Source organism: Cibotium barometz, chromosome 8 (genome assembly GCF_041138505.1).
Source record: "Cibotium barometz isolate CiBa-2024 chromosome 8, ASM4113850v1, whole genome shotgun sequence".
In the NCBI taxonomy this organism is placed as follows: domain Eukaryota; kingdom Viridiplantae; phylum Streptophyta; class Polypodiopsida; order Cyatheales; family Cibotiaceae; genus Cibotium; species Cibotium barometz.
In genome coordinates this window covers 59,946,368-59,967,722 of record NC_141053.1, presented here as the reverse complement: position 1 = coordinate 59,967,722, position 21,355 = coordinate 59,946,368, and the positions used below count along the sequence as shown (strand labels likewise).

The 21,355-nt window shown below is 44.2% G+C and overlaps 1 protein-coding gene across 3 annotated transcripts in view; it reads left to right on the top strand.

Annotated features, from left to right (window-relative positions):
- LOC147636501 (sodium/calcium exchanger NCL2-like) overlaps nucleotides 1–21,060 on the top strand; it is a 100,194-nt gene extending 79,134 nt beyond the window's left edge. For all 3 annotated transcript variants that reach the window (XM_086801971.1, XM_086801974.1, XM_086801973.1), the window contains exons 4-7: nucleotides 15,185–15,333; nucleotides 15,571–15,814; nucleotides 16,086–16,397; nucleotides 20,652–21,060. In XM_086801971.1, coding sequence (XP_086658097.1) covers nucleotides 15,185–15,333; nucleotides 15,571–15,814; nucleotides 16,086–16,397; nucleotides 20,652–20,900 — 954 coding nt within the window. In that variant the 3' untranslated portion in view covers nucleotides 20,901–21,060. The remainder of the gene's footprint in view (nucleotides 1–15,184; nucleotides 15,334–15,570; nucleotides 15,815–16,085; nucleotides 16,398–20,651) is intronic.
- Nucleotides 21,061–21,355: the final 295 nt, after the last annotated feature.

Below are 21,355 nucleotides of genomic sequence, written 5' to 3'. Positions count from 1 at the left end.
TGGATGTGAAGACTGCTTTTCTTCACGGTGATCTCCATGAGGAGATATATATGCAGCAGCCAGAGGGTTATGCAGTAAGTGGAAAGGAGAAGCTTGTATGCAAGCTGAAAAAGAGTCTTTATGGGCTCAAACAGGCACCAAGGGAATGGTATCACAAATTTGATACATTCATGAAATCCCAGAAATTCAGGAGAAGTGACATAGATCACTGCTTGTACACCAAGAAAGCTTTGGATGGCAGTCTATTGATCCTCATCTTGTATGTTGATGATATGTTGATTGCCGGGAAATCTCGTAAGGAGATGGATACCTTGAAGCAGAGGCTGCATGAAACCTTTGATATGAGGGTGATGCAAATCACATTTTGGGTATGCGGATACTTCGGGACAGAAATCAGCATGTGTTGTATTTGTCTCAGAAGGAATACATTGGCAAAGTTTTGCAGAGGTTCAATATGGACGGGGGGAAGAAGACTAGTACTCCTTTGCCTCCATATGTGAAACTCAGTGCTATGGACAGCCCACAGTCAGATAGTGGCAGGGCTGATATGGCCAAGATTCCGTATGCTTCAGCTTGTGGCAGTCTCATGTATGCCATGGTTGCTACTAGGCCGGACATTGCATTTGCAGTGGGAGTGGTTAGTAGATATATGGCCAACCCTGGCAAGAAGCATTGGGAAGCAGTGAAAGGTGTCATGAGATACCTGAAGGGCACACAGGATATGTGCATATGCCTTGGCAAACAGGATGCATTAGTGCATGGTTACACGGATTCGGATTATGCCGGTCATCCAGATAACCGGAAGTCTACTACCGGTTATGTGTTTACATTCACAGGAGGTGCTGTGTCATGGATATCCAGGATGCAGAAGTGCACTGCCTTATCTACTACAGAGGCCGAGTATATTGCAACCACAGAGGCTTGCAAGGAGGCATTATGGCTATCTCGGTTAGTGGTTGATTTGGGTTATACAGGGGATATACCATTGTTGCATTGTGACAGTCAGAGTGCCATCCAGTTGGCAAAGAACCCTGTCTTCCATGCAAAGACGAAGCATGTGGATGTGAAGTATCACTTCATCAGAGAGGTGATAGAGAACAAGCAAATTCAGCTTGTTAAGATTCATACGGATGACAACCCGGCTGATCTGTTGACAAAGAGTTTGCCTCCGGAGCGGTTTGCTCATTGTAGACACTTGATGGGCATTGGATGAGGCCAGTTTCAGCCTTGATATGGCCTTGTATATTATCATGTACATGCTGATTTTTTCTTTTCCTTTACTTAAGGGCACTTTGCCTTTAAGTGGGAGGTTGTTGGGGTAAAGGCATAATGCCCACCCTTATAGTGTGTACAAGCCCATAAGTTATAGTACATAGTACACTTAGTACTTTTAATGTACTAAGTGCACTATGTGTACTAGTGCAATATACATGTGTGATAGGGGAGTCACACACTCATGCCTCATGAGTTGACTTATCCCCACAACTCTCTCTCTCTCTCTCTCTCTCCCCTGCTTCTCTGTGTATGTCTCCCACACATGAATTAACCTAACCCTAATTCTTCATACTCCCACACATGTGCATGACTCTTGAGTCTTTGTACTAGTGTTTTAACTTTTTTCTAGTTTATGACAAGTTACAACTTCTCTAGACTTTGCTTCTCTAAATGTGTATAAATATGTTTTTTCCAAGTGTTTTTTAAAGTGGACCGTATCTCAATTGAACTTTTCTCCAAAATTTAAAAGTCCCGTATCGGTATCGTTTTTTCGTACCTTTGTCTTGTAGGTGACAACTATGGTGTCAAAGTTAGAAGTAGAAGTTTAAAGTCAGTAGTCCACAAAAGAAGGTTGACAAAGTGTCCAGAAGGTTGACAAAGTGTCCACCCTGTCATTAAGTTTAGTAGGAGGGGATGCCACGTGCATGCTCGTGCCATGGCTAATCCCCAGCATGAACAGTAGAATCCCTGATTAAGTCAGCATTTAGAGCATCATTAGTAGTATCATCATATTCATTACCAACAATGTTAGCATCAATATTATCTGAAGTAGCATCAGCATGAGTATCAGTCCCGTCATCAGCATCATAATCATTACCATCATCACCATGGAAAGGCATGGGATCCTGTCGGTAGCCAGCATATTGTTGTCAACATCCAGTAGGTGACAGGTGCTGAATAGAAGGCCAGCATGTGTTGGCAACATGGGAGTAAGCACAGCAAATAAAAAGGATATTTTATGTCATATGTGTCCAAGCAAATAGGCCAGCATCCTTTGTAGTGGCCAACCATCATCCCCAAACATGTATATAAGTAAAAGCCATCATTTACATCAAATCAATTCAATCATTCATTCATCCATCATTGAAGTCATCAATAGAAGCATATGTAGGGGCTGGACGTCACCCTTTTGGGGCTGACCAAGGGCTCAACCATGTACAGACTTTTTTGAACCATGTGAAATACAAGAAAACTTGACACCAACTATCTATCTTCTTCTCTCTCGGTTGTCTTAATCATGTATATTTCAGCACCTTCTTCTTAATTAGGCTTAAGACTGTAAATTAGTACAATAAAGGCTTCCACGCATGCAACAAAAGATCACAACTAGTGGGGAGAAGAGAGATTATGACCAACAAGATAATCAGCACAAGAGTAAAGAGATTCAGGAAGTACAAGAGTAGTAGAAAGCATGAATTCGTTAGACATAGGTTCTTTTTATAGCAGAGAATCCCTTTACATATTCTGAAGCATATGTTGCCACCACACATCCCTTAATGCTAGTTTACACAACGACCTAGCACTTGTTTATTCCCATAGTAATCACTATTAACATTTAACATTCCCCCCCATAGTGATAATGTGGCTAGAAAGCTGAGTTATCTTGGACTAGGTTTACTTTTTCTTTTGGCTATTGCTTCTTGTCGTCGGAGGTAGAAGAAGCGGAGTTTGCAAAGTCTTCATTAGCTTTCAGCTTTGCAAGCCTCTTCTGACACTCTTCGATGTAGTGCCTTGTCTTGTAGTAGTAATGACACTTTCCTTTCTTCTTCTTGGTGTCACCCTGTGACAAGTCCACTTTGCCTTTGTCCCTAGAGAAGTAGCTTGGTTTCCTTTGCTTGCATCACCCTTGGATCTGTTCTTCTTTGTTTGGTCCTTATAAAGAAGTTACCAACTAGCTCCTCAAAGGATGTAGGTTTGCCTACTGCTCTCATAGAGAGATTCAAATAAGTATGGAAACTCTAATAGTGTTTTATGCGTAGAAGCCTTGTTGCACTGATCCACAATCCTAAGCTTGATTAAGAACAAGATGCTGATTTAAACATGATCAAGATAGAGCAAAGAGAAGAAGAGAGGGATTCTTGTATTTAATATTCTACAAAAACTGGCTTAATGCTGAGGCAATCATCCCCTATCATAGCTAATGATGATGATGATGTTGATGCTTATGTTGATGCTAATGATGCTATGGAACTAATCATACCATTGCTAATGGTAATGCTTAGATGCTGCTAAAGATGCCCTGAATGCTGACTTAGATCAGGGATTAATGATGTTCATGCTAAGGTTTAGCCATGGCACATGCGTGCATGTGACATCCCCTCCTGCGAAACTTGATGATGGGGTGGACACTCGTAGCATCCTTCCTCCTCGAACTATTGAGCTGGTCGGCCAATCCATAAGGCTATCAGCCTGCTTTGGACAGGAACCCCTAAAATACTGTGCTTTAATTGCCATGCTGTCCATACAATGTTGACTTTCCTTCTGGTGCTTGGCTTTCGGCTGCATAGGATCCTTTGTTTGTTGCCGACATGGTCCCATCCCCTTTCATGGCTGATGATGATGATGATGATGATGGTGTTGTGGCTAATGATAATGCTTATGTTGTTGCAATGATGCCATTGAACTGATGGTGCTATTGTCGATGGTAATGCTTTGATGTTGCTAATGATGTCCTAAATGCTGACTTAGATGAGGGATTAATGATGTTCATGATGAGGTTTATCTATGGCATGGGCGCACACGTGACAAATAGAACTCAAATAAGGAGTTTATACTCATCATGGAATACAAGAACATTAAAAACATGGGAGCAACATCAGCTCCGAGTAGATGGTATACCACTCTCCAAAATATCAAGCATGGGGCTGATGAGTATGGCCGAGAGGTCTCCCTCAACTATGTCACGTGGAAAGGTAGCTCGATGGTGGTGGAGCATGTCCTGGATCTGGAGCTGAGAGAGAGAGTGAAAGCCCAACATTTTAAAAAAACCCTTAGACTAAATTTTCAAGAAAGACTTCTAGTTTTTTTTAGAAATGAGAAAAAAATCCCCGTTTTTGAAACGCGTTTCTAGCATTTCGATCGTTTCGGGGTTTCAGAGTTTCTCAACCCAAAAACGCGTTTTTATGTGACTATGTGCACATCCCTTGGCTACCAATCTTGCCTTGTGCCTACTTACAAACCCATATGTGACTATGTGCACATCCCTTGGCTACCAATCTTGCCTTGTGCCTACTTACAAACCCATATGAATGTTGGGTTTTATGCTGTGTATGCACCCAGAGGAGTGCTAGTGATCATCAGTAGATTACTGGGGCACTTTTTACTTCAGTTAGTGGAGGTTTTTTCCCTAGTTTAGCTCAGTTTCACTTATATGCAGTTTATAAGTGTTTTGGTCCACCCGGCACATTTATGGCCGGACATGTGAACACTTATCTTTAGGGTCACTATCATGTGGCTATTGTACTTCACATTTTTAATCATTGAAGCATACTGAAGTCGTGTTCTCTCTGAGTGTTGGTTTCCACGCCTGATTGTACCTTCTGTAAACCCTAACCCTAACACCCAATCCCTTCAATTGGTATCAGAGCATTGAAGCTCTTGTTGCTGCTGCCCGTACAGCACCCGTACACCTCTGCGCTATACAGTTTTGTTGCAGCCCGTACAACTCTGCGCCGCCTTCAGCTACACGTGCGCACTAGCTGCCCATACATCCAGTCAAGCGCCGCCTACAACCTCTGTACCTGGTCGCCTTCAGTCGGGTACTGCACGTCGCCTACAACTTCTGTTCCTGGTCGCCTTCAGTCGGGTACTGCAACCTGCATCGCCTTCAGTTACTGTACCTGCCCGTACAGTCAAGCATAGCCACCATCACCTGTGCGCCTTCAGCTACACCTGTGCGCCTGCTGCAACAGGCGACTTGCTTCCGTACAGTCAGCGCCTGTACCTGATACGCACATCTGAACCTGCAGCTGACGTGTAACTGGTCGCCCTGCTCTGTACAGTGCACAGTACAGCACACGACTGCAATAGTACAGTCAAGGTACCTGCACAGTACAGCCGACCAGATTCTGCCACGTCAACATTCGACTGCAGTTTAGCCTACTGCTCAGCACAGAAGTGTTTGGGTGCAGCAAATTTGGGTATTTTTGGGGCACTTTGGCATTGTGTATGCCATTTGCTGCTCTACTCAGTCATTGGTGCATTGAGCTGCACATTCAGAGGATTGAGAGTGCAGGCAGATTTGGGTGAACTGTATTCAGTGGAGTACAGTTATTATCAGGGTTTCTGCTATTGGGTTTTTTGGTAAACAGGTACAACATTGTGCGTAAAGCATAATGGCAAATCAACAGCAAAGTGATGTATTCACATATTTGTCTAAGGAAGACAAATTGGATGGCACGAACTACTCCTTGTGGAGTTTTATGCTGAAAAATGTGCTTGTGGCAAAAGGTCTTTGGGATTTTGTTAGTGGTGATGAACCACGTCCAGGTCCATTGGCTCCAGAGACTCCTCCCCAAGGGGGTGCTCGTGGACGAGGACAACAGGTACAGGCTCGAGGACAGCCATTGCCTGTTCAGAGAACAAATGCTCAAAAGACATGGGATGCCAGGGATGCACAAGCTTTGTCACTCATTGCATTGTCAGTACAAAGGTCCATTATACCTCATATTCGTTCAGCTGGCTCTTCACAGAATGCATGGGTGACTTTGGAGCAGATGTATGCTGCTCGTAATGAGGCTAGGATCTCATTTTTGAAAAGAGAGCTGGAAAATCAGAAGATGAATGAAGGAGATGATATGTCTAGCCACTTAAACAAGCTGCAGGATTTGAGAGAGCAACTCATCAATGTGGATGAGATTATTCCTGAGACACAGCTTGTGTCCACCATCTTGCACTCTTTGCCAAGATCTTACTTGGCTTTTCATACCTCTTTGAACCTCAGCATGAGGAATGCTGTTGAACCCCTCAAGTATCAGGAACTTGTTGCTCTCTTACTACAAGAGGAGCAAATGAGGAAGAATATGAATATGAACACAAATGTTGAACAAGCATTTACTACAGGTCAAAAGGGGAAAGGAAAAACTCAGCCAAAGAGTGCAAATCAAAACTCAGGTGATGGTGGTTCTTCACAGGATACCAAGAAAGGTGATGGACAACCCAAGAAGAAGGGCAAATGTCATTACTGTAAGAAGCCAGGTCACTACATCACGGAATGTAGGAAGAGGATTGCCAAAGAGAAGGCAAAGGAAGCTGGGATGTCTGTCAATGATGCTTCTAAAGCTCCTCCAGAGACTGCTTCTTTTGTTGAGGACAGGGATTACTGTTTTTATACATGCAGCTATGATGCCTCTTGGTCTTCACAGGCACTCAGTTTGACAGAGCATGCATGTACTTGGTATTTTGATAGTGGTGCCTCAAAGCATATCACATCTCGCAGGGATTTGTTTAGTCATGTTGGCCCTGCCTCTGTTGGCAAAACTGTTCAGTGTGCCAACAATGCTTCATATCCAGTTCGTGGCATTGGGGAGATTCAGCTTACAGCCATTGATGGCTCCATTCTCCGCCTTACAGATGCCTTATATGTACCAGGGATAAAGAAGAATTTGTTGTCCATTTCTTCTTTAGCACATTGTGGAATGCACGTCCACTTTGATGATGATAAATGCATGGTCAGAGACAAAGCTAATGCCTTGACCTTGATGCTTACTGGTACACTATGTCATGGACTTTATCAGTTGGATGCATTTCAGCCAGAGGATCAGTCTGCTTATAATGCATTCACTCTTACTCCAGCTATGGTTGATCCGGAGTTATGGCATGCTCGCATGGGGCATGTAAATTTTGGTAGTCTTATGCTTATGCAGCGACATAACATGTTTACAGATCTACCTCTCATGGAGAAGCCTCCAGATCACATTTGTGAAGGATGTATTTTGGGAAAAATGCACAGGTTTTCCTTCCCACGTGATCAGGCTCTAAGAGCAACTGCAAAGTTGCAACTTATACACAGTGATCTTTGTGGTCCCATGCAGACGAAGTCATTAGGTGGTTGCTTTTATTTTGCAACATTTATTGATGACTTCTCTCGTATATGCTGGGTCTATCCTTTGACACAGAAATCACAGGTATATGATGCATTTTTGGCCTTTGTAGCACTTGCTGAGACAGAGTCAGGATGCAAGGTGAAGACTCTCCGTTCTGACCGAGGGGGGAATATATGTCACATATGCTGAATTCCTTTCTTGGGAGTAGAGGTATAAAACATCAGTATACTACTCCTTACACTCCACAGCAGAATGGGGTTGCAGAAAGGAAGAATCGGTCACTCATGGAGATGGCCAGATGTATGTTAAAGGCAAAAAGGCTACCACATATCTTTTGGGTGGAAGCAGTCATGTGTGCTTGTCATATTTTGAATCGATGTCCCACAAAGGCATTGGTTTCTATTACTCCTTTTGAGGCTTGGCATGGCCGCAAGCCTTCTGTATCGCATTTTCGTATCTTTGGATGTCTTGCATATGCACACATACCCAAAGAGTTGAGGAGGAAGCTGGATGATAAAGCCACAAAATGCATTTTTGTTGGGTATAGCCGTGAGAGCAAGGGCTACAGGTTATATGACCCACTATCCAGGAAGATATTCATCAGTCGGGATGTGATTTTTGATGAAAAATCAGAAATATCCATGGCTGGTTATGAGGCAAATCAGGCTGAAAATGATGTGTTTGAAGGTCTACTACCCATGGAGTTTCATTCCACAGTTGGTGATCCAACTCATGAGGGTACTGGACAGCCAGCAAATGATGTAGGTGGTGCAGAAATTCAGCAGCCAAATGAGCCAGAAGCTGAACCAAATATGGGACAGCAGGCACCACAGGTCAGACATATACCTAGATGGTATTTGAGGACATTACAGGACAGCCATTTAGAGGGTCCTCTTGCTGGTCGTACTCGTAGGGAAACAAGGACCAATGAGCATGCACACATCATGGATTTGAATCTGGTTATGGCAGCCAGTTTACAGGATGATGATGAGCCTGATTCGTTTGTGGATGCACGAGATAATGTGCATTGGAACAAAGCCATGCAGGATGAGCTTGATTCTATTAAAAAGAATCAAACATGGGATTTGGTTGATCTGCCCAAAGGCAAGAAAGCAATTGGTACTAAATGGGTCTATAAGTTGAAAAGACATGCAGATGGATCCATTGACAGGTACAAAGCCCGTCTAGTTGCAAAGGGCTATGCACAGAAGAAGGGCATTGATTATGAGGAGACATTTGCTCCTACATCCCGTATGTCGACACTTAGGTGTGTCATTGCATTGGCTGCACATCGTGGTTGGGTTGTTCACCAGTTGGACATAAAGACTGCATTCCTACATGGGGACCTCGAGGAGGAAGTTTATGTATTTCAGCCCATGGGATTTGCAGAACATGGTCATGAGGGGAAAGTTTGCAGGCTGAAAAAGGCCTTGTATGGTTTGAAACAAGCTCCACGAGCTTGGTATGCAAAAATAGATGCTTTTCTACTCACTCAGGGATTTGTGAACAGTCCATCAGAGGCCACTCTGTATGTAAAGAAAGAAGAGACAGATCTGCTGGTCATCAGTCTTTATGTGGATGATCTCTTGCTCATGGGATCAAATGATGACAAAATTGCAGCTTTTAAGGAGATACTGCAACAGACATTTCCTTGTACATTACTATTTGGGCATACAGTTTGTGCAGGATAACAGAGGCATTGGGTTGTTGCAATCACGCTATGTTGCTAAACTTCTGGAGAAGTTTAAATTTCAGGATTGCAAGCCTATTAGTACTCCTATGGAGCCTGGGATGAAACTGTCACTACAAGATGACAGTGTTTCCTTTGATGCCACTACATATGCTCAGGCTGTTGGGTGTCTCATTTACCTGTGTAATACAAGGCCAGATATTCAGTATGCAGTCTCTCAGTTGAGCAGATTCATGCACAGCCCACGGTTGTCACATTGGCAAGCTGTGAAGCGTGTATTCCGTTATTTGCAGGGTACCTTGTCTCTTGGATTGCTTTATCCTGAGGGGGGTGACATGCAGTTATACGCTTACAGTGATTCAGATTGGCTGGTGATTTTGATACCAGACATTCCACTAGTGGAAATTGTTTCTTTCTTGGCTCTTCATGCATTTCTTGGCTAAGCAAGAAACAGACCACAGTGGCCACTTCGTCTTGTGAGGCAGAGTACAGAGCAGCCTACACTACTACTGTTGAGTGTGTTTGGCTGCGTCGTCTCATGACTGATATGGATATTTCAGTGGAGGAGCCTACACCTATCTATACTGATAGTCAGAGTGCCATTGCTGTGGCCAGGAATCCTGTGTTTCATGCTCGCACGAAACACATTGAGATTCACTATCATTTTGTTCGGGAGAGACTCCAGGCAGGAGATATTAGTCTGATCTACTGTCCTACAGATCAGAATGTGGCAGACATCTTCACCAAGGCATTACCACGTCCGAAATTTGAAGCATTCCGCAGTGCTTTGAATTTGTTTCCTTTTGGTGGATGATGTACAGTGATCACATATCACTCCAGGGGGGTTTGTTGGGTTTTATGCTGTGTATGCACCCAGAGGAGTGCTAGTGATCATCAGTAGATTACTGGGGCACTTTTTACTTCAGTTAGTGGAGGTTTTTTCCCCCAGTTTAGCTCAGTTTCACTTATATGCAGTTTATAAGTGTTTTGGTCCACCCGGCACATTTATGGCCGGACATGTGAACACTTATCTTTAGGGTCACTATCATGTGGCTATTGTACTTCACATTTTTAATCATTGAAGCATACTGAAGTCGTGTTCTCTCTGAGTGTTGGTTTCCACGCCTGATTGTACCTTCTGTAAACCCTAACCCTAACACCCAATCCCTTCAATGAATTCTGTTTTACTTTTATAGACTCACTTGCATCCAATTGTCTTCTTCTCCTTAGGCAAATGCACTAAATCCCACATCTTATTTGGATCCAATGCAACCATCTCTTCATTCATGGCATCTTCCCATCACTTATGTTCAAGTGCCTCCTGACATACTGTCATAACAATGCCCCTATACTCTGCCTCTCTACTTGACAAAGCAACACTCCCAAAAGAAAACTTAAAGCCACTAGTAGATTTCTTGTGTGAGACACTACCTGGCCAATATGCATATGTATCTCCAATGTACTTGTACCTTTATTGCAGCCTCATAGAAAGTCCATAGTGAATTGTGGACTTTGACATTTGTACCGGAGTATCCTCCTAGCCGCATCCAAGCTTGACTTCCTCGAGGCTTGCATAAATTGATTCTCCAATCCAACAACACATCTCAAATTTGGTACCCAATGTAGTAAAACTGGGCCAGCGGTAGAAAGTTGTGTGTTGGTGGGAGATGATGGCTCTGATCCTCTTGTAGTAACGGGGCGTGGGCTGGGACCACGATGCCGAGGGCGCTGTGCTTTGCATAGAAAGTCTTGTGTTGGTGGGAGATGATGGCTGTAATCCTCCTGTAGTGACAGGGGGGTGGCAGGGACCATGAGGTCGAGGGCGCTGGGCTCTGCATAGCTCTATGGCTCTGTCTAGTGTCACTCCTCTTGGCTGAGCTCCTCCATCATCTTGAAGGTTGGGTTGTAGTGGGTGAATCTACCCTTGTCACTCTGGTCTAGAAGAAGTCGGTGAGAGCTCCCCACTAAGCATTGGTGTATTTGTTTTATTGAATGATGTAAAAGATTGACGTCTTGGAGGCCTTTCTTGGCTGGAAAACAACAGCCTTAAGATGACTTACTCTTCGCCTTCAAATTCAGCTCGGTATTAGCCTCCCTTTGGATGTCCTAGCCCTTGGAGTACTTTAGCACTTGTGAATAATGAGATACTTTAGCCCTTTGCCGAGTCCATGCTTTTACAAGGTAATCATATACGCGTCAGTTTAGTACCGCTTCACAACTAGAATCAACATCATAAAATAGGCGCCCTTTCACACGTGGCTTCATGGCCTGGCCGACATGTTTCTGCTGGTCGATTGTGGCCTTCGTGCCCTTTTCACACGTGGCTTCATGGCCTGGCCGACATGTTTCTGCTGGCCGAATGTGACTTGGTTTCTGGCCGACTTTGGCTTGGTCCTCCTATGGGCTGGCCAACTGATGCACAAGGGATTTTATGGGCCCAAACCATGTCCCATGGGTTGCCCAAGTGTAGGGCAACATTGACATAGTCTATGGCCCTGCACTTCTTGCTTCTACTTGCATCTATATGCTACCCTAGTCCCCTTGCGTTTGGCTGAAAGCTTGTCAATGCTCGAAACACCACATCATCATTCTAGAGGGTGCCTCACTCCATGTGCGGGACATGCACTCCTGACCATGAACATGTACGGGACTTGTGCACCTAACCATGGATGCTTAGGGTGGATCCTTGGCAAGACAGGTAGTAAGCTTAGCCCCAAGGAGCACAGCTAGCGTAAGGAGGAGGGGCGATGTTTTTTCTGTCATACTTCTAGGGCATGCCCTAAGAAGACCCTTGCACATACCACCACTCCCGCCTTGACAGGTTCTGTGGTGAGCCAACCTCTCACATCGACTTTCTAGGTTGTCGCTAGTCCTCCAGCTCCCAATCCTACGACTGGTGCCATTGTCCGTGGGGAGCTCGAAGATAAGGAGGACAACCATGACCAAGACTATGAGCGAAATGAGCTGCTCAAGACATTTGGCTATATAGATAGGCAGAGACTCGTCATCATATTCGACAAGGGAAGTACGGAGGACGTGATCACGGAGGAGGCTGCTCCGAGAGCTCATTTCCCGTTGACCTCGGAAGATAACCAAGTGGAGGGATTTAGCACAAGCATGACCACCAATATTAAGTTTGAAGCTTGTAGTGCTAAGTTAGTCATCCAAGGCACAATATATTTGTGCAAGATTTTATGGTTGCACCTCTTGTAGGCACATAAAATATTTTAGGGAGTTGGTAGTCTCACTAGTTTACCCCAAAAATTGACTTGGAGTAACACACTTTCTGGATTACCCGAAATGCGTCCAAGGTTGCCTTGATCATAAAATGTGAGCGAGGGATACCTGACTTTTTGTTCAATAGCCATATCTAGGCCAACGAGAGATTTGGAGAGATGTACAATGTGCAGTGATTGATGCTTAGGCCACCCAAACGGTTGCTAGTGCCTTGCATGACTGGCTCCCGAAGATTTTTCTTTGGGACAATTTCCTCCCTAATATTCCCCCATCTAGATCGGAGGACCACAAAATTACTCCTCTCAGGTTCCGAATCTCGAGCAAGTTTGCATATTGCCTTAGCAAGGCCGTGGAAACGGAGTTGCATCATCAACTCCAAGAGTTGCTCTTATTTGGTTTTTTATGCTCTATTGTGTTGCCTTTCACACCCTCGATTCTTTTTGTCAAAGAAATGGATGGATCCTTTCGACTTTGCGTAGACTGATGGCCACATGGTGGTGGTGCATTTTATTATGGGACTATGTACACATAGACCTTGTTAGTGGCTAACGCTTTCAAAAAGTTAACGGTCAAAAGCAAGTTCTCAATGTCTTGGATTGACTACATACTAGAGGGCTTGAATGGAGCTAAGGTGTTTTCGAAGATTCCCCAACCTACATCCCCTAGGGCCACAAGGGATCTAGCAACCGAAGGGCTGACCAAAAACTCATAGTGGATGTTGCTACTCTTTACGTTTGACAAACACCTGAGCTACATTCAACCGCATGATGATGCGTGTGTTCAGGGACTTGATCAACAAGTGTGTCTTCATCTTCTTGGATGACATATTGATTTTTTCAACTACGGAGAGCAACACGACATTGATGTCGAGAAAGTGATAAAATTGGTGGAAAGCAATGAGCTGACTGTCTATGACAAAAAAATTGGAGTATTTTCTATTCGAGGTTCGTTACCTTGGATACATGATTAGTGCCAAAGGCATCCGATTAGATCCCGCAAAGGTGGCAAAAATCCTAAATTAGTTGATCCCAAAAACCTCCTATGATATTCGGTTGTTTGTGGGCATTTGCCAAGCATATTCCACCCACATCAACAAATTTTCGGACGTCTCGGTAGCTCTCATTGATCTGCTCAAAGGTGTTAAGACTTGGAGGCAATGTATTCACATGACCCCGCATGGATTGCAAGATTTCAAGGACCTTAAGGTTGCATTATCTAAGGCTCCTTGCTTAGCACTAGCCTCAAGGGAAGACCCATTCCAGGTGATGAATGATGCAAGGAACATTGCTATTGGAGTGGTCTTACATCAAAATGGGCATCCAATCGCTTACATGTCCTGTAAACTGATTTTTGCCGAGAATGATTACTTGGCCTATGATTGGGAGCTCCTCGTGTTGATACAAGCCCTAAATTATGGAAGAACTTCCTCTATGGGCGTGACTTTGAGGTTTGCACAGATCTCCAGGCTTAGCATTTGGTGCTACAAGCCCGAGTGAGGACTCTTAGTGCACCTAGGATGTCGTCTCCCTCCGAGAGGCCTTCACACTAAGTAAGGGTGGGCGGAAAATAACGGGAGTCAATGCATTGAAAGAACCCAAATAGTGATATGTTAGTTCTCAGCCCACACACACTACTGCAGGTCTCAATTGGCCAGCCTGTATTGCAAAGAGACGCGTGCATCCCAAACCCGACCTTGTGCATTCTCGGAATATAGGGGCTCTACCCTATCCAAGCAGTGTATGCACACAAGATGCCAGAAAAAGAAAATCCATCAGAAAAAGGGCAGAAAAAGCCATGATCCCACTAAGGGGTGGAAGCAGTAGGTGTGCCATCGATCCTAGAGCAGAATGCAATGTTCCAAGTAGGCCGGAAGAAGGGAATCGGGTTGTTTTGGTGTAATGTCATTGTTTGAGAGTAGGAACCACATGATATGATAACCCGATTTGTGTGTGATGACTCCGAATTTTGATAGGAAAGTGCAGCAAGTTAACTATTGTGGAGTGTATGACCGAGGTGGAAGTGGAGCATAGTTTCCCGTGCTTCAGTTAATGGAGTGCCACATGACATGATTGGGAAGAATCAAGATTTAGGGCAGAATAGGCACAGTCAAGCTAGCCCAGGGCCACCTAGAAGAGCTAGGAATAGGTGTGTGATGACCCCGAATTTTGATAGGAAAGTGAAGCAAGGTAACTATTGTGGAGTGTATGACCGAGGTGGAAGTGGAGCAAAGTTTCCCGTGCTTCAGTTAATGGAGTGCCACATGACATGATTGGCAACCTGAAGGGAAGATTTAGGGCAGAATAGGCACAATCAAGCTAGCCCAGGGCCACCTAGAAGAGCTAGGAATAGGTGTCCAAGTCAGGAGCCGATTGTCCCCGATTAGAAGTACCTACATGAAGATATGCGCTGCTCACCATCCCTGGGACCTGGAGAGCAGGGAAGGTTAGCAACGGTGAGTGAGGACAGGCTGTGCAGGTAGGGAGAGGCGAGCAGCGAGGAGGTGGCAGGAGGCGTTAGGGGGAAACGAGAGGGAGGAACAGGTTGGGCACAAGTTGGTACGACACGGGGGTGGGGAGCTCCTACTTGATTGTTGAATCTTTTAGTTCTTCTCGAGAGATGGTTGAAAGCCTTTTTCTCCTTTTAATACACCCCTGAAGTGGTGTTTTGTGGATGTCATTTTGGTTATGTGCCTTGATTTTGTTTTCTTATTCTATTGTATCTTCCCACCCACCCTCCTCCATTCCTTTGTAACTCTTCTGTGTGTTAACCTTTCGTTCTTTTCTTGATCCCTTTTCCCGTATAACGCTTGACTCTGTTTATTATTATTTGAGATGAAGTTCTTTGTCTGCTCCACACTATGTTGTAGTTTTCTCATGGTGGCACATATAAGCAATGCTTGTTTATAAGTCCCTTTTCGATGTGTGTTTTAATGGTGCAGGTTTTCACTCCATGGATACAACAGAGACGGAAAGAAATAGCACAAAAAATGTTCATCAAGGCCTCAACAATGGAACGACTTGTCAAGAAATTTGGTAGAGCAAATTTAATAGATGAAAAAGGGAAGCTGGATGTTGAATTTGCTAAGAAGTGAGTGGAGAGCAGCATCTTTCATCTCTATAGCTTCAGCGTCTTTACAGACACGACCCCGGCCTGTGATGAGGGGTGATCTCATGCACCCATCCCTCATGGGTGGATGATCTCCCCCATTTACCCAAAGGGTGGGGATCTGTCTGTAAGATTCTGAGTTTTTGTTGTTGGCATGTTTTTATGCTAATTTGTTGTTTGTTGAGGAGCTGATTCGAGGTCTTATTTGTGTTATGGCAGGCTATTCCATTCGATTGACGTAGACAAGGACGATGCTGTGACGAAGGGAGAGGTTGCACTCATGCTAAGGACAACTCTAGCTCATGAGAAAGTGGATAACGAAATGGTGGACCATTTTATGCAAGAATACGATACGGACAAAGATGATAAAATCACCATAAATGAGTTTTTAATAGGCATTGAGAAATGGTGTAAAGACTTGAAGCTCCATCCTCGTCATACCATTGGAGACCGGAGGGAGGAAGTGAGATTCTAGTTCATTTGAAATCAGCTTGATATTTCCTTATATAACATCCTAGGATTTGTGTTTTCTTCTGTACCGTCAAAATACCCAAATGGATACCTTGTCCGCCTTGAAGGGTGTGTGAGTTTTATTCCTGACACCTATAATAGAGTATATATTGCTCTCAAAGTAAAAGAATACTTTTCGAGTGCAAGCCTAACCTACAATGTAATGTCAAAGAAAAAAGAGTACTTGATTGCAATGCAATCCTCGTGTGTTTTTGTGCATTCAGGCTGAGAGCTTTGTGGAAGAGCTTTTGCGGATTGAGGATGAGGAAGAGGACGACGGGGAAAGCAATCCTCCAACTAAAGCCGAGATCATCAGGAAAGCTGTGTTTTTACTGATTGGAGGCACTATCATGGCTGCTGTATTTGCAGATCCGCTGGTTGATTCTGTGAACGGCTTCTCAACTGCAAGTCATATCCCTTCTTTCTTTATCTCCTTTGTGCTGCTTCCCCTTGCTTCAAACTCAAGCGAAGCAGTGTCATCGGTATTGTTTTCAGCTCGTAAGAGGAAGAGGAACATGTCACTGACTTACTCTCAGGTAAGCTAGCAAGATTGCCTTGTTCATGCCATGATGTCAACTTGTGAAGTCCTATGAGAGTTGCATGCTCATGCTTGTTTTCTTCAAGGATATTGTCAGGAAAACTCCCTCGTCCAGTGAAAGTCCATTAGTAACCCTTTTAACCCCTACTTTTTGCCCACTTTTTTGTTTCCCGTCTTTCAACCTATGCTCTATCGGCATCCATACATAAGCACGTGTGTGTCTGGCCGAGTCATAGAAGACCTTAATGGTCAAGCACACGGATGTAGAGTAGGTAAAGAGAATCTGTAGAAGCTCTTACCGTTGAATTTTCTGATTTTGAGAGAAGAAATCAGCTTTTGATCAAATTGTCAGCGATAGAAATGCGCTAAAGCATTTTCAGCAGCAGGTACATATCCAAGAGAGCACAGGTCAAAAGGACTCCAAAGGGCTGGACAACAACAGAGTAGGAGCAGCAAGAAACCATGCCAAAAAGTGTGTGTATGCTGAAAATTGCCTTCCTTTTCCTCCTTATGACATAGGTGCCTAATTCCCTACAATGGAGGGAGAGGGTAAGTCTTTCCATTCATAGAATGGGTGGCCATTTGGGCCACCTCAACAGGAGCCACGCCTCTCCCATAAGTGGAGAGGGTGCCCATTCAGTTGTCCACACTTTCTTTATTTAAAAGAGTGCCTGATTTATCAGAGTCTAGCTAGCCGCCATCCAATAAGTGCCCAAACTAATCATAACGTGTCCACCCAGTCTTTAATGAAGTGTGGATGCCCAAACTCACTTATAAGTAGTCCGGCCATACTTTAAAGAAGTGTGGACCTGCAAAGCAGCACAAAGAGCTAAAACACAAATAAGCTTAAGCAAAGAGTGTAGGGTCACACCTACCACCTATCTATAGCCCACAAACGAGGTCAGAACACAGATTCACGTGCACGATTCATGAGAGAGCGTCAGTAAACTAGACACATAGATCTTGTAGGTAGTAAAATATTTCACGTGAAAACAGTTTCAAGCATGCAAGTATGCCATGCGTAAGAATGTATTGGACAATCTCCCTTTCATTTAGCTTGTAGTAGGCGATCATTTAGGGCGTAGACATTATGTCCCTATGCCAACCGAAATACCGAAATTTGGATATGGGCACGGACCAAAATCCCTAGCCTCTCGTATCCAGGCTACTGGCCGAGATTAGTCCCTTACCATGATGTGCCAATCCACATGACCCTTGGCGTAGAGATAAAGTCCCCTGCCACTAGGTATAATGTCCACAGTATGGAGCCCATCTATAGGTCCGAAAGAATAGAGTGACAGTCTTGGAATATCGTCAAGGAGGGCTTGCGCCCCCTCCGTCGTTGGGGCCTTTTTTTTGGGGGGGGTGGTTGGGAGCGGGGCGAGGTGGTTGTTTGCAAGGCTCAAGCGGAGTTGTAGACGCCCAATGTAGTGGGTGCTTGTCAAGGCGGCCGTCGGGGGTGTCTCTACCACTATTGGCAGATACTCAGACGAGAATCAATGGTGCCAACGAGCCAAGAAAATCTTTCTCCCGAATTGGTATTGGGCTCCGCCCAAGAACGCTCGTGTCGCTGCACGCAGAATCGAACTCGATCCTCATGTATTTCTTACCCATGAATTGAATATTGGTGAAAGGGCTCAAGTTGCCAACCAAGGCCAAGTCACATGTTTGCATGTGCGTGAAGTTCATCTATGGGTGTGACATATGCGATTCAGCAGGTACTCTTTACAATTGTAACACAATTGGTATCGGCCTTTTACACCTTTAATCCAGCTCCTCGGGTATGAAACCTTGCTTGGGAGGTTGGCAAGATGACTCGTAGTTGTTCTTCGTAAGGTTGACATGGAAAATTATCCATATTGGTGAATACATCACATGGACAATTAACCAAACATGGGATTCACACGCATGATTATCCATACCGGTGAATACTCACGTAGATAATAAGCCAAACAAGTGACATCCCCCGTGAGACTTTTAAAAAGTTTATCATAACTAAAACGCCTCCAACTATTCTTCAAAAGTACCCAATACTCCTTGAAGTGTTCGTATTCCTTTATGAAGCACTTTGCATCAATTGGTGGCGAATTTTTGAATTTGACAAGGTAGCGTCTCTATTGAATGAGCAACACAACAAACGGTAAGCATGTTGACAAGCATGGCAGCCACAATAGGCCTGGCCCCCACGCTCCCTGTAATCCCACGTTAAAATGTGTAGGGATAGGGGCCAAGGGCTACCTTAAACCCTTGTATACTAAGGGTTATAGACGTTAGTTTGATATATGGGATAACCGTGCCACGTGCCACATGGTGGTACCTAGGGACATTGACAACTCTCGCGAGGCTTAGAGGTGCGTCTGCCTGATGATGATGCTACTTGGGGTCCAATAGGCCCACTTACCAGTAGTTAACACCCACCACACCAACGAACTTGTCCATCTTGGTTGTGCTTGTTTTTCGACTCCACATAACCCGTTATAGGGAGACAGTAAAACGATTGTGATCGACTCCATGCACACACCAACCGCTTTGATACCATATTGAATGAGCAACACAACGAACGATGGGCATGTCGACGAGCACGATCGCTGGGCCCCCAAACTCCTTGCAATCCCTTGTTCAGCAAATTAAAATTTGGAAGGGTAGGGGCCAAGGGCTACCTTAAGCCCTTTTATACCAACGCTTATAGACCTTAGTTTGATATATGGGATAACCATGCCACTTGTTATAGAGCCACGATGTCGACATTCCAACAGTCTATAGACTTTGCCACTGGCATGTCTCTGCTCCTTATGAAATATAACATGCATAGGTTGTACTATGTAGGACTTGCGCGATCTTATCCACTTTTGGTGGACCTTTACAAATAGCATTTGTAGGTTTGGGCCCCACGTACCTCTTCAAGAGGTTTACATAAAAGGCATTATGTATTCTTGAGTGATTGGGGAACAAGCTTGAAAGCCACTTCATTGATCTTGTGCGTGATCTTTAATGGCCCATAATATCTGTTTGAAAGCTTTAGATACATGCTTTTTTTTCCTGGTTGCTTTTGAAGTCTAGCTTTCTCAAATTTCAACAATACCCAATCACTCTCCTTGAGATCCAGCTCTCTACAATGCTTATTTGCAGCCTTTTTTGTGATTTTTTCTTCAGGCCTCCCTGTGTCTGTCCACACTTGTGCAAATGCATTATCAAGATTCCCAACAAACTCACCCGGTGTGCTGCAAAAGTCTTATTCTTAGTTCAAAGGATTGAGAGAAGAGACATCGTGACACATCATTGCGATGCCGCCGCCAAGATAGAGAGGCAGATTTTGGGGACGACTCCTATCATATGAAGAAGCTTAAAGAGTTCAAGTCAGGGGAAAAAGATGTGATGTTTGAGAACTTAAATGGCTGGATGGACACGACGATTCAAGCATTTGCTTTAATCTGACAGTTTGAGAAGTCTATACTCCATCATGTTGGTATGCATTTGAAGGACACCGCCAGTGATTGGTGGTTATCCAAGATCATGAATTGGAGTGTGGCCTGTTGTCGGAAAGACTTCAAGAAGCAATTGTATTCACAATTTGTCCCTCCCAACTTTGTGAAGGATGTATGAAAGGAATATGGAGAATCAGTTTCCTCCTATATAGCCAAATATTGGAGAATTCTTCTCAAGGTTACCCCTTTCATGTATACGTCTATCCGAGGAGGAGAAGAGAAAGTTTGAGTAGGGTTGCACACCATCATTCCGTAGAGTTTGGAGGTATATCCCAACTAACCCATTCAGCAGCTTACCCACTTGGTAATGAAAGCTGAGAACAACACATAAAGTGGCCTTAAGATTGGACTAATGTCATCGCTTTGATTTTACACCTCAACATTTTTGGGACTTCAAGCGTGAAGAAAAGTGTTATGGATGCGGCAGCAAAGTTCACTTATTTGGAGCAGGTCCAAAGAACACAGTCTATAGAGATTCAAGGACGAAAGGCCCCTTGAGCTTTAGAGTAGAGCCATGTGCAAAGCTTGGGGCAAATCGAAGGATCAGCCCAGATTGTTTCTTATCTGTCCAGATGGGTGCTGCCATTAAACTAGATGTGGAGGATACAGGGATACAGATCGGTGCAGATGCAGTCTTTGAGGGGAAAGGGGTGGATGTTACACATGTTATTGGCAAACTTTGCATAAATGTTGGCGGGGTTGAGAGAGAGAGAGAGAGAGAGAGCGAGAGAGTGATTTTGGAAGCTGTCTCTGGGTTGTGTGTGCAGATTTATGGTGGTGCGACGATGAACAATACAATGGGTTTGGGGATATTCTTGGCTGTGGTGTATGGGCGGCAGCTGGTGTGGGATTTCTCTTCGGAGGTACTGGTGGTGTGCCTGGTGACCATTGTGATGGGCCTCTTGGCGTCTTTTCGAAAGGTCTTTCCCACGTGGATGGCTAGCATTGCTCTGCTGCTGTACCCTCTGTCTCTTGGCCTTGTTGCAGTTCTGGATTATGTTGCAGGCTGGGAATAACCAAAGCAATTTTGTGTTAAAAAATACCCAGAGATAATGAAGTTGTGTCTGGGAGGTTGAACGATGTATGATGAGAAGCTGGTGTTCATTGCCGCCGTGAGTTAACTTGATGTCTGAATTATTTATTGTGCTTTGAGAAAAATTCATCCTTTTTGCTTAACTTTTCTTTTTCTTTTTTTTTTTGGGGGGGGGGGGGGGGGGGGGGCGGGGAGAGGAATTCATCATGCTCTGAGGCTCCATGATTATACTTCTAATTATCTCTGCAGTAAGATGTTGAGAAAGTTTGTAATTAATATTTTGGGAGGGAGCTAGTAATTTTTCTGTAAAATCTTTTTTAAAAGTTCATTAATATTTTGGGAGCGAGCTAGTAATTTTTCTGTAAAATCTTTTTTAAAAGTTCTTTTTTTTTTTTTTTTGGGGGGTGGGATTGCTATTATGCATAGGTGGTTTCTTTT